General features: G+C 41.9%; 1 protein-coding gene across 1 annotated transcript in view; it reads right to left on the bottom strand.

Annotated features, from left to right (window-relative positions):
* The window catches only part of Rtf1 (RTF1 homolog, Paf1/RNA polymerase II complex component), a 58,058-nt gene that overhangs the window by 36,287 nt on the left and 7,200 nt on the right, over nt 1–14,571 (bottom strand). Inside the window, exon 2 of the mRNA XM_032903976.1 lies at nt 5,063–5,173. Coding sequence (XP_032759867.1) covers nt 5,063–5,173 — 111 coding nt within the window. The remainder of the gene's footprint in view (nt 1–5,062; nt 5,174–14,571) is intronic.

Here is a 14,571-nt window from a genome sequence, read left to right as displayed (position 1 = left end):
CCTCCCCTCCCACCCCCTTCTTGAACCCGGTCTCATATAGTCCAGGCTGGCCTCAAATTCACTACATAGCCAATGCCTTAACACTCAGCACAGGGATTATAGGCATGGGTCTCCATGCTGGTTCTAAATTAAATTTATATATGAAATAAAAGCATTTCAAGTAAATAGTGTTCAAGAATAACAGCTAGACTAGTAACAAACAGTGCTGGAACTGGGTCAAAAGAATTGGAAAAGAGCAAAGCATTTAACCTGTGTCTGCTTCTTATATATAAAATACAAGTGACACAGTGACTTGACACTTACTATGGGTAACATGAGACTAAAAGGAAACAGAACAACAAAGGTTTCAATCTCATTATAAGCCGTGTTCTAGCTGTGGGAGGACCTCAGTAGGTAGAGTGCTTACTTTGCATGCGGGAAGCCGAGGGTTTGATCTCCAGCAGATCATAACCAGAGACATGAAGATCAGAAGTTCAACTTAGGCTGAAGAAAAGGCCCATTGAATAAAGTACACACTGTTCTCACAGAGGACCTGATTCCAGCACCTACCACATGAGGGGTGTAAGTCCAGTTCCAGACTGAAATTTGATGTCTCTAGATCCTACCAGTACTGCATTCAGACACATACACCACACACATACACATAATTAAAAATAAAAATTATTTTTTTCTTTCTTTCTTTCTTTTTTTTTCTTTTTCGGAGCTAGGGACCGAACCCAGGGCCTTGCCTAGCAAGCGCTCTACCACTGAGCTAAATCCCCAACCCCAAAGTAAAAATTATTATAAAAATAGTTCAAGTTCCTTTTTGGCTACGTAGTGAGCCATAGTCAAGCCAGCCTGCAACATAATAAACCCTGTCTCAAAAAGCCAAAGAAAAACAACATGGAGTGGTGGCAGGCACTCATTTAATCCCAGCATCCAGGAGGCAGAGGCAGACCTCTGTAAATTTGAGGCTAGCCTGGTCTATACAGCAAGTTCAAGAACAGTCAGGATTACATAGAAAGACCCTGTCTCTAAAACAAAACTTAATCCTTGTTCTACAAAATTCAGTATACTATTTTATGTTAAAAAAAGAAAATCCGGGGGTTGGGATTTTCAGTAGAGCGCTTGCCTAGCAAGTGCAAGGCCCTGGGTTCGGTCCCCAGCTCCGAAAAAAAAAGAAAGAAAAAAAGAAAATCCGGGAGCTGGAGAGATGGCTCAGTGGTTAAGAGCCCCGACTGCTCTTCCAGAGGTCCTGAGTTCAAATCTCAGCACACATGGTGGCTCACAACCATCTGTAAAGAGATCTGATGCCCTCTTCTGGTGTATCTGAAGACAGCTACAGTGTACTTATATATAATAAATGAATAAATCTTAAAAAGAAAAGAAAAGAAAATCAGAGTTGCCACTAAGGCTGTTTCTCTCTATCCTTTCCTCCTTCCGTGTGCTGAAATCCGTGTGCATTATATCCTTCAGCCACTAAAGTGCTCTTTCCAGTTTCTGAGGCTTGGTCTGTACGAAACAGAAAAGGCCTTGCTAACTTTTATTGTATCTCAAGAATCTTTTACCCCATTGGGGATTTAGTTCAGTGGTAGCATGCTTGCCTAGCAAGCTCAAGGTCCTGGGTTCAGCCCTCAGCCCCAGAAGGAAAAAAAAAAAAAAAAAGAAAAGAAAAGAAAAGACTCTTTACCCCAAATAATGCATCAATATATTTACTAAACAGGGTTTCCCCTTAAAAAAATACCACACACAGAACATCCACTTATTCCCTCACCGATGGGGTCTTACACTTAACTGTCCAGTGCACAGATCTTCCTCTAAATGGGAAACTCATAATTTCTCTCCATTTCCCATCTCTATAGCAATCAGGTAGCTATTCTCTTGCTCTGCCATCAGAGTGCTTTAATCCTTGTATAAACTACTTTTCAACTCCCCCACCAAACCCTTGCAAGACAGGATCTCATGCAGCTGGATTGGCCTTGAACTTTATATGTAGGCAAAAATGACCTGAACTCCTGATCATGTTGCCTCTACCTCCCAAGTGCTGATTAAAAGCTGTGGCCCCATTACCAAGCTCCCACTGGAATTAGTTGTTCTTGGTTTGTAGCTCAGCGAGTAAAGGTATGTACTACCACGCCTGGTGACTTGAGTTTAATTCCTGAACCACATGAGGAAGTAAAGAACTCCTGTTGTAAGATGTCCTCTGACCTCTACCTGTGCATCATGGTAAGGGTACCCACACAGAGAATACACTCATTCACATACAGAATAAATAAAAATTAAAAAAAAATTAACTGTTTTCATCAATTTTCTGTACTATAAAATCTAAGAGGACCAAAATATTTCTTTATACATATATTCATGTCTAACTAATGACAAAAGTATCCAGGGATAGTGGCTCACATTTATAATCCCAGTCCTTGGGAGGGCTGCATCAAACTTACTAATAAACAAATAGACAAAAAAGAAAGGAGCAAATTTTAAAACCTCCAGGAGGCTTCTGGCACAGGTCTGTTCCATCTCACTGAGGATGGGCACTTCAACAACCAAAAAAATTTTAAAGGCTGGTTTGCAAACAGGAAAGATGCAAAAATCAAAGTAGAAACAATATAGCACAGTATTGTTTTTCCCCAGACAGATGTGGATGCACATTCATTATGGCAAAGGAAAAAGACAACAGTCTCTATCCCAAATTTCACATTTCATGAAATATGAATGCCCTACTCAACCTAAACTATCTACAGCAGGTCTAATTCTGGATCATGGTGCTATCACTCAGTTCTCTAGCAGTGCCAGGGTAAAATGAAAAGGAAAAAAAAAAAAGACTTTATGTTACCTCCTAACTACCCAAAGTAATAAAATATTTGCTTTAACTATGAAGTGCTCTGTACTGGGCTAGGTGGAAAGACCATCTCTCAGAATAGTTACCACAGAACTTCCCCATCAATCACGCAGAGCTACAATAAGCCTGTGGGGAGGGGGGAACAGTAGTAGTTAAGAACATTTTATGGGTTGCTGAAGAAATGGCTAAGTGATTAACAATGATTTGCTGCTCTGAAAAGGCCTGGTATTCATTCTCAGTCCCACTATCAGGTGGTTCACAAGCACCTGTAACTGCAGCCTAAGGGGAATCTAATGTCGCCTGGCCCCTGCAGGCACTTGCATTCAAGTGCACAGATCCACACACAGATATACAATTAAAAAAAAAAAAAACTTAAAAGAACAATCTTAGAGAAGGAATAGCCACTCCAAATTCCTTTCCACGGTAGACAGAGCACAACCTAACAGTCAAGCTTTTCCTCCCCTAAATATATAAATAGCTGAGGTAAAGAGCTTTGTTTGGTTTTCTTTGTTTGAGAGAGGATCTTGATATATAGTTCCAGCTAGTTTCAAATTCAAGATCCTCCTGCCTCAGCCTTTCCAATGTTAAAGTCACCATGCTTGGCTAAGGTAAACTAGAACAAAGGGAATCCTAACCATAGGATGTACCAGGACACAATGCACTCTAACACACAATATAGCTCTAATCCTGAGGATGTCAGGGAGGATGAAGAGCAGGGTGGTGGTACAAGCCTCTAGCCCCAGAATTTGGAAGGTAGAGACCGGAGGCTCAGGAGTTTAAAGCTGGCCTCAGCTCTATAGTCAATTCCCAGCCAATCAAGGCTCCAGCAGAGGAAGACCCCATCTCAAAACAAACAATAACAAATCAAAGATTTTTCTGCATTGTTAATGCACTAAAGCCACAAAACTCAAAATTAAATTAGTTCATAGGCCTCATAAATTTTGTAATAGATCAGCACTGGCAAAAGAATAAACATTTCTGGGTTAAAAACTGTGAGCTTGGTGGGTGTCCCCATCCCTTGACCGGGGGCCGTGCCTATCTGCTGTAGGAGGTCTCTTACAGGATCCATCTCCCTCTTCTCTGCTTCAGCTAAAGTTATCCCTGGGACATCCTGTGGGTCCTTGGAGCCTCACATTTCCCTGAGGGGGTAACTGGGAAGTGGGATATCATTTGAGATGTAAACAAAAGGAATGATTTGAAAAAAAAAAAAAGTAAAAATTTACTACCTCTTGCTGTAGAAAACAATTTTACTTTCAGTAGACAAAAGTCTATTGAATTATTTAGCACTAAGAGAATATTACTATAGTCAATCAGAATGCAAGCATTCAATGTATATACAATGAGAAGTGGTAAATACTATTTATGTTAATTAAATTTCATGTTATTAAATAAACATTTTTAAGTTCACTGTTAAAAGTATTCTCTTAGACTGTAGAATAAGAGATTGATCAAAAGGACAGTCTCTCCCTCTCTGTCTCCCTCCCCCACTCAGTACAGGAAGCCACACAGGGGAAATTTCTTCAAGTCAATCGAGAACACCTATCGCTTGTCTTCTACCCACAGTCTGGGTCTTTCAAAGCTTTGCTTTTGCTACTGGACAATTTGAGAAAACTGCCTTGGTTTAGACAACATCAGTTGTCTGACTTGCTTTTTACCTTCCTGTAAAATCAATACCATTACTTTTAGGGATGGCATATCAATCTCCCCAAAGAAAGTTTTGTGTCTCAAAGTATTTATCACTAAAATAAATATGGCATATACATTTTTTCTGTATAATTTTTCTCTTATATAACTCAGACTGGCCTTTGAACTCTTGATCCTACTGCTTCAGTTTCCTGAATGCTGAAATTATAGACATGCATCACAATGCCTGACTTAGAATTTGTTTTCTAACATAAAAGCAGTATTTAAAAGATGACTTTTTAAAAAAATGACTAGAGAGGCCGGAGAGATGGTTCAGCGGTAAAGAGCATTATCTGCTCTTCCAGAGGTCCCGAGTTCAATTCCCAGGAACCACGTGGTGGCTCACAAACCATCTGTAATGGGATCTGATGACTCTTCTGGCATGCAAGTGTACATAGAGATAAAGCACTCCAATCAATCAATCAACCAATCAATCAATCTTTTAAAAAAAAGAAAAAGACTAATGGTTGGCCCTTCTACAATAGAGAATGGCCACCATAATTTAAAGCTTTGCTCACACAATTTCTTTTCCCTACCAAGTTCTTACATCTCACCCACCTCATCATCACTGTCGGATGTCTCTGAATCTGACGAGGCTGCAGGCTGACTCACAGGAGGCTCCTTCTCCTCGGAGTCACTGCGCTTCCGTTTTGCCAGGGACAAGAGCTCCTAATTGGGCAGAAATAGTTGCATCAGTTTTGCTCAACAGAAAAGTATAATGGAATGCCCATTCTGTCCATGATCTTTTCTTCCAGTGCCTGTGCTTTCACCGGAAGTACACACCCATAAGCACTGAGCACACGAGCAGAGACAGATCGCCAATATTTGCACACAAACTTAAGCTCCGAAATCTGCCCTCCTTTGAGGGAATGAAACAGGAAATGGAACTAGAGCTACATTCAAACTTTCAGATTCCTCTCTAAACTGCTAAGTACTGACCACCCATACCGAATGGCAGCAACTATGTTTACAAAGGGGATCTACTTCATGTTTTAAATGGCAGATAGTCATTATTCTAAGGATCTTTTATTGTCTTCCATAGTAAAATTAGCATCTGTGGCTATTCTATCTAATAAGCTTACAAACTATAAGTTTCTGAGGTCATTTTACATTTTGAAAATGTAAAACAAAAAACATCAACAACAACCAAAAAAAGGAGGCATATTTTGAAGTATATAGTCCAAAGTCACAAAGTAAGTAGGATGCTGGTCAGAATTTTAATCTAACAATCCCAACTCCCATTCACTACCTCTACCCTGTCTTGGTGATTTAAATACAAAGGGTGGTGGTTGTGGTAATAGTGGTGGTAATAGTGGCAGTGGTGGTAGTGGTTGTCTGCTGTCACGTGGTTTCCCATTAGTTCTCCCATCTAGTCAGTCCAGTTATTAAAAGACACGACCAAGGGTCACTGGTTCCACTCCCTGCAATAACAGCAGCAGCTGACAATGAGACTGCTCTTTCTGGCTAGGTAAGTCTCTCAGCATCTGACACTCTTCACAACAACCCCATTTAAAGATACTGTTACCATCCCCATTTAAAGATAAAGAAGCATCTGGAGGGCTTGTGAGATGGCCCAGTACTTGCTACAAAAGCCTGATGACCTGAGTTTGGTCCTCAGAACCCACGTCAAAGTGGAAGAAGAGAAAAGACTCCATGAAGCTGTCCTCTGACTTCCACATATATTCCAGCCTATACACATGCACCAAACATACAATTTTACACACACATTTTTTAAAATTTTTATTTTATGTGCATTAGTGTTTTGCCTCCATATGTTGGTCTGTGTGAGAATGTTGAGTAACAGAGTTGTGAGCTGCCATGTGGGTGCTGGGATTGTGCAGTCAGTGCTCTTAACCACTGAGCCACCTCTCCAACTCTATACACACATTTTTAAAAGTAGCATCTAGAGCAAGGCAAGTTAACGTCACTAAGCTATATAATGCACTTAGTAACAGCTAGTACATGAGAGTACAGGATCTGAACCTGCCAATAGAATCCTGGCTCCTAATACAGTCATGATTTACTAGTCTAAAACATTTTCTACTGTGCCAAAGAAAGTGCAATTAATTGATACTGGCAGTAATGACCCTTGATGGCTGGAGTACTATGCAATTAAAAGGGAAGTGCAGGACAGATTTTAAAGTACTAGATGGTTACAAAGCACCTGTTTTCTTCTGCCAGTCTCTTTCTATTTCAGGAGTACTGTCCTTCCTTGGTCAGAATGAGAAAGTGACCTTCTGAGATTAGCAGCTGGCACACTTCTTCTTCATAATTAGTCATGAGATGTCTGTCACTCTTCTCATGTCATTGGAGAACAAGCACAGATTCTGACCAGGCTAGAAGTCATAAGAACACCCATCTTTTGACCAGAGGTAATTCCTATAGACCATATGTATAGTATAATATTTGTGCTTAATGCTTTAAAAATGACAGTGGGGCACAGCGGCAATATGCCTTTAATCCCAGCACTTGGGAGGTAGAGTCAGGTAGATCTACACTGAAGCCAACCTGGTCTACAAATCAAGTTTCAGGACACCAGGGCTACACAGAAAAACCCTGTCTCAAAAAAATCAAAAATACCAACCAACCAAGCATCCAAACAAACAAACAAAAGGACCCACATAGATGGTTCTAAGAAACCAGCAAACACATAGTTTACTACTACCAAAATCAATATATAGGATCCCACTATCCCTCTAAATTTCCCCCTCCTCTCTTCTCCTCTTCCAGTAACCACAGATACGATTTTACATTTTCCATCTTGATAGATATGCCCATTAGAGACTGGTACAAGAATGGAATCATATGGTTTGTAGCTGCTTTGAGTGTAGCTTATTTTTTGTTGTAAATTGTGTGTGTGTGTGTGTGTGTAGAAGACTGGGGCGTGGCTTGGTGAGTAGGTGGAGGTCAGAGGAGACGTTTAAGTGTCTGCTCTCTTCTTCTACCTTGTGGGTCCTGGGGATCAAACTCAGGTTACCAGGCTTGGCAGCAAGCATCTTCCCCATCATTTCACTGGTATGAATATGGCTTTTCATTCAGAATTCTACATCTGACATTCATCCATATTGCAACATGTAAACAGTAGTCTGTTTTTTAAAATCATTTTACTCATTTACATTTCAAATGATATCCCCCTTTCCCAATTACCCCTCCACCACCCCCATCCCCTCCCCCTCGCCTCCATGAGGGTGCTCCTCCATCCTCAGCCATTCCCACCTCACCCCTCTAGCATCCCCCTAAGCTGGGGTATCAAGCCTCCCTTCCCTCCCACTGATGTCAGATAAGGCCATCCGCTGCTACATATGTATCTGGAGTCCTGGCTCCTTCCTTTGGTGGTTTAGTCTCTGGAAGCTCTGGATGGTACAGTCAATTGATAATGTTCTTTGTATGGGGTTGCTATTCCCTTCAGCTTCTTCAATCCTTCCCCAAGCTCTTCCATTGGGGTCCCTGGGCAATGTGAGTATCTGCATCTGTATTGGTTAGGTGCTGGTAGAACCTCTCAGGGAACAGCCATAACAGGTTCCTGTCAGCAAGTGCTTCTTGGCATCAGCAATAGTGTGGGTGTCTGCAGATGAAATGGATCCCCTAGGTGGGATAGTCTCTCGACGGCCTCTCCTTCAGTTTCTGCTCCATTTTTTGTCTCTGTCTTTCCTTTGGACAGGCCAAAGTCATTGCCATTGGGTCCTGGGAGCCTCTCACTTCCCTGGAGTCTGGGACTTTCTAGTGGCTACCCCTAGTTCTCCATTCCCCTCTGCTACGTGTTTCTATTCAATTTTCTGACCCTCTGTACTTCTCTCCTGTCCCTTCCAATACCTGTTCCTGCCCCCCTTCCCCCCCCGTCCTCCCTCCCTCCTTCTACCACCTGTGATCATTTTGTTCCCTGTTATATGTAGGACTGAGGCATCTAGTGTGTCTTTTTGTTTTTTTTAAAGATTTTATTTTTTTTAGATTATTTTACAGGCATGAGTGTTTTGCTTGCATGCATGTATGCATACCAGCAAATGGGTGCCTAAGGGGATCTAAAGAGAACCTTGGATTCCCTGGAACAGGAGTAACAATAACAGACAGCTACAGATGCCATATGGGTACTGGGAATCAAATCCAGATCCTCTGAAAGGGCGACAAATGCTCTTAATCACTGAGCCATCTCTCCAGCCCTATTTTATTATTGAAAATTATGTGTATATGTATGTCTGTGAGTTTGTGCACATGTGAGTGCAGGTGCCTGTGAAGTCCAAAAGAGGGCAGCATCAGATCCCCTAGAGGCAGCTGGTAGTTACCTGCATGGGTTCTGGGAACCAAACTTGGGTCCTTTGCAAGAATACTAAGTACTCTTAACCCCTGAGCTGTCTCTCCAGTCCCAGTTTGTCCATTTTTAATAGTAAACCTCATTCCACTTCACGAATGTACCTCAGTGTATTACCACCTACCAGTGTATTAACACTTGGACTGTTTCCATTAGTGGGCAATTTCATGCTCATAGTTTCTATTTCATTTGAATAAAATCTAAAAACAGAATTGTATATGAATTTGTTGATCACCTTTACTATTTATTACCTTTTGCCCTAAACGTAAAATTATAAAATTATTATTATTATTATTATTATTATTATTATTATTATTATTATTATTATTTTGGGTTTTTGAGACAGGGTTTCTCTGTGTAGTTCTTGGAACTACCATGCAGACCAGGCTGGCCTCACACTTGAAAGAGATCTGACTGCCTCTGCCTTCTAAGTGCTGGGATTAAAGGATGCACCACCACTGCCTGCCTAACCTTAAAATTTCTATTACATTTATTTGTGTGTGTACATATGCACAGTAAGGATGCAGAGGTCAAAGGACAACCTGTGAGTCAGTTCCTCTGTCCATCAGAACTGTCACCTGAGTATCAGAGATCTAATTCAGGTTATCAAGCTAGGCAGCAGGCACCTGCTAAACAATCTTGCATTGCTAGAATACTGTAGAACTCCAGTTGTAACATCAACTCACTAACAACAGGAATGTGGATACACTTGAGGTGTGGTCTGAATGTGCTCTGTTTCCCTAAACTCTCAATGTAGTTTGCTTCCACTCTGAGACAAGACTCTCACTGTCTGGCCCTGGCTGGCTTGGAGGTCATAGAGATCTGCCTACAAGGTGGTAGGACTATGCATGTGCCACAACACCCAGTTTCTTAAGTAGTATAACCCACAGAGAATTACTTGATGGTACTAAGAGGAATGAATCTGATTTGACTATGACACGCATAAGTGGGGCTTTGGGAAGCTACAACTTCATGACTGGATCCTGACTTGACAGCTTTGTAAGCAGACAAACACATTCATGCCTCTTACCATGATGTGATGCAGCTTGAGTCTGTCCAAGCTGCTGCCCTCCAGCCTCCAAAACTATAAGCTGAGTACTCCTTTCTCCCAAAGAAGTATCCAATCATTACTGGAATGAACTTTTAACTATAGCTGGCAATCAAATCCTACCCTGGAACAGTACATTCATGAAAACTACTGAAACTGGGCTAACAGGAAGGCTCAGCAGGAAAAAGGAGCCAGCCACTCCACTGAGCCTGAAAACTGTATTCAATCCCCAGAACCTGATGAAAGGACAGAACCAACTACCTCAAGTTGTCCTCTGACCTCCACAAACCTGTGCAGACACATACTTATACACAAGTGTGCACACACACCTTCTATGGCAGATGTATCTGTAACCTCAGCACCTGGAAGACTAAAGGAGGAAAACTGACACAAGCTGCCTGGGATTCCAGACCATCCTGAGCTAGAGAACAAGACCCTGGAACCAAAAAACCAGGCAAACCGAACAAATGGCTTTCCATCAGTGAGCCAATGTATCACATAATCACACTTTCACTTTGTGCAGAATACTAGCTATACTAGAGTGGACACAATAAAGACCTTGACAGTATACACTCTGCCCTCTCCACTTCTGGAGCGCAGTATTGAATGCTACTTGGGGGGGGTCTCCTGCCCAAACTACTCTATGACTTAGTCCTTCAGATCCTAATGAGGGCTTGCAGGTACAGATGGCCACAACGATGTGCCAATGAAAGGTCTCTACAATAATGCACACGTGAAGAGATTATTATTTGTATTTACATGTGATGTACCTCTGTGTGCCACTGTGTATGGATGCCTGCAGAGGACATAAGAGGGTGTCAGATTCCCTGGAGCTAAAGCCATAGGTGGCTATGAACCACCTGACAGGGATATTGAGAACCAAGCCTGGTCCTCTGGAAGAGTAGCAAGTACTTTTAACTGTTACCATCTCTCCACCTCAACAGAAAGACATTATTAAGAGTGATTTATTTAGATTCATTTAGAAGTTGAAATCTTTTCTGATTTGGAATTACTTTAAAACAAAACAGGGGGTTGGGGATTTAGCTCAGCGGTAGAGCACTTGCCTAGCAAGCGCAAGGCCCTGGGTTTGGTCCCCAGCTCTGAAAAAAAAAAAAAAAAAAAAAAAAAAAAAAACAGGTTCACATATAAAGGGCACACCATCTTGCCTTTCTCTATACCACTCCATGATGTCATGCTGGTGATTACACGATGTCCAGTGATCTCTTTCACTACCTTCCTTGTATTTCTTCTCATCCAGTGAAAACCTTCACATTTATCTTGACATGTCTTAAGGAGAATGCAGTGTGAGGTGATAACATGATCTATACCACAGATGTGCTTACTGTAATCTCAGTGCCCAATCTACTACAGGTCTAGCATCAAGAGATGCCTCATTTAGTTTCCATAGCACTTTCAATGACTGTTCAAAGGGCATATTTAATTAGAGAGCATAAATTGAGACCTAAAATAAAGCAAGAGACTGGACTGGATGGCATGAACTAATAATCTGAGATAGTAGAGAGTTTGTGGCAGGAGGATCTTAAACTCAAGGAATTCCTAAGCTACAAGAGTTCAATAAGACTGTCCCAAAGTTTAAAGTAAGCCAGGTGTCAGGTGTGGTGGCAGCACAAATTTTAGTCCCAACACGTGAAAGGCAGAGGCAGGTGGGTTCCTTGCTTTCGTGACAAATTCCAGGCCAATGCGCACTACATGGTGAGAGCCTGTCTTAAGAGAAAGGAGTGAGGCTAAAGCTTAGTAGTAGAACATCTGTCTAGTGTGTGTGAGGTACTAGGGCATGATCCTCAAATTTAAATGAACAAAAAAGAGAGGATAGCATTGATAAAAATGAATAAAATTCATGAGGTTCCATAAGTCATTAAGATGCTATTCTTTTTTTTTTTTTTTTTTACTTAATCCTACAAACATAACTAATACCCAACAGCTAGGTATTATCTGCCCTGATACTACCCTGATTTTTAGCAATGAAACCACTCTCTGCATTCATGGAATCACCTCAGCCCAGGCAAACTAAAATGCTTCCTCACCTTACTACCAGCACCTATTATGTTCCAAGCATAGGGTAAATGACAGCAAAGAAAAGATACAAATGGGGGGCTGGAGAGATGACTCAGAGGTTAAGAGCACTGGTTGCTCTTTCAGAGGTCCTGAGTTCAATTCCCAGCAACCACATGGTGGCTCACAACCATCTGTAATGGGATCAGATACCCTCTTCTGGTGTGTCTGAAGACAGCTACAGTGTGCTTATATAAATTAAATAAATCTTTAAAATTAAGATACAAGTGTCCACAACTTCATGGAACTTAAGGACAAGAGTAGGAGATAGTCAAGAAAATATAGAAATCAGTATGGACAAAGCTAAGTGCTAAGAAGGAAGTGAATCAAGAACACGGGGCTATATGCAGTACAGAGAGAGGGTAGGAGAAACTTCTCTGAAGAAGTTAGAAACCTTTAGAGGGAAAAGGAGGGTATATGGGCCTTGCAAGAGAGGAGCCCTCCAGGATAGCTAAGGCCATGGAGCTGATAATGCTGGCTCAAAGAACTGAAAGGGAAACTGTTGCTGATGCAAGCAAGACAGGGAGGGAATAAAATGAGGTGGGTCAGAGTAAAAAGAGAGCCAACCAGAGGCTTGCAAAGCAGGGTCAGGAGTAAGGATTTGTTTGAAGGTGCAAGAAACCCCCAAATGGTTTGAAGCAAAGGAATAACCTATCTACCCACTGTGGACTTTCTGGGAGTACATGGGACCAAGGTGGAAGTGCTAAGGAGTTAGTCTGAGGATCATTCCATTCTGAGCAGAGTAGAGTAACGGTGGCCAGGCAAAGTAGGTAGCCACTGGGATAAGAGAACTGGAAGACCCAAGAGGTCCGAAGAAAAGAACTACAATCCAGAATCTTGTATTTAAAATGTTTTTTGGTATTATTTCTTTTACAGAGACACTGGCACAGGAATGTGATTCAAATACTGGGCACTGATTATTTATTAAGAGCAAGGAAGGGAAAGTGGGAGTGTGGTGAAGTGATGGCTCAAGAGGTGAAGATGCTCATTGCCAAGTCTGACACCCAAAGTTCTATCACTGAGACCCATGTGATGGAAAGAGAGCCAATTCCCAGTTGTCCTGTAACCCACACATGAATGCACACATTAAAACAAACAAACCCCAAAAACCCAATAATAAGATGGGGGGGGGAGAAAGAGAGAGAGCGCGCTCGAGCTCAGCCGGCAGAATGCTTATCTAGAATGTAAGGTCATAGGTTTGAATCCTCATGCCACATAACCAGGCATGGTGGTTCACACTCATAATCTTAGTACCTAAGAGGTATAGGCAAAAGATCAGAGTTCAAAGTCACTGGTACATGTTCTGGACCACCCTGTCTCCAAAATCCTTCTTTTCCTGTTAAGTTTTGGGTTTATTTGTTTTTCCTATCACATTTGTTGGCTTATTGTGTATGTTTGCATGCCAGCATGCCCCTATATACACATGCATGCCATGGTGCACATGTGGAGATCAAAGGACAATGTGCTGCTGTTAATTCTTTCCTTCTACCACCTGAGTCCCAGGGATTGAACTCAGGTCATCTGGGGCAAGTGCTGTTACCTACTGAGCAATCTCACCAGACAAACAAAACCCTTCTGAAGTACTAATTTCCAAAGTAGCAATGGAACAATCCTTTAAATTGCACATAATCAGCACTCAATATGGCAACTTTCCCTTCAAATTCCCAGCAAAGTTATTTCAAATAGAAAAAAATACGGAGCTCTAGAAATGTCTAAAATACTGTAGAATTGGCATGACACCCATGCCAGAGTAGGCTGGGCAGAGAGGGAGGGGCCTGCTGAAGTCTCTGCTGCCTTCCTCGTTTCCTCGGGATGGTCCTGCCCAACTTCAGTGTAGGGCTTCCTGCCTCAGCTAACTCTCTCCGAAACACTCTCATGGAGCCGGACAGGCCTCAAACTTACTATGTGGCCAAGTATGACTTTGAGTTCATGCCTCTACCTCCCAAGTTCGGTATTACAGGTGTATGCTACCAGGACTGGATTCTTGTAGGTAGTTCTAAATTTAGTCAATTGATAAAGGTTTACCATTCAATCTCTCCTTCTTGTGTGTGTGTGTGTGTGTGTGTGTGTGTGTGTGTGTGTGTGTGTGTGTGTGCTTGAATGCCATGGCCTGCATGTGAAGGTCAAATACAACTTTCAGGAGATGGTGCTCTCTCCTTCTGCCAGGTGGGTCCCAAAGACTGAACTCAGGTCATTAGGCTTGGTAGCAGAAAGCTTTATCGGAGCCATCTCATGGGCTCCCCCTTAGTCTTCGGAGACAAAATCTCACTATATGGCTGTTGAGAGTAACGAGACTTTAGATATGTACTACATGTGACTAAGCATTCGTTTTTAACCCAGCTTACAGTAAAGTTACACATCGATTATGTAGATAAATGAAACACAAGTTTATCAGAACAGTACTATCCAACCAACTTTAAGTTTTCTATTCAAGTTCATCTTTACTCTTACTGTCAACCATAACCTTGTATGGTGCTTTAAATATGCTCGGCCCATGGGAAGTGGCACTATTAGGAGGTGTGGCCTTGTTGGAGGAAGTGCGTCACTGTGGAGGTGGGCTTTGAGGTTCTGCAGCAGTGTGTCCGGTTTGCCTCTGGAACAAAATACAGAACTCTCAGCTCCTCCAGTCTCAGGCCAGCC

Source organism: Rattus rattus, chromosome 5, assembly GCF_011064425.1.
Source record: "Rattus rattus isolate New Zealand chromosome 5, Rrattus_CSIRO_v1, whole genome shotgun sequence".
NCBI classification, from domain to species: Eukaryota; Metazoa; Chordata; class Mammalia; order Rodentia; family Muridae; genus Rattus; species Rattus rattus.
Note: the sequence above shows the minus strand (reverse complement) of the source record. Positions and strands in the feature narration are given on the sequence as shown.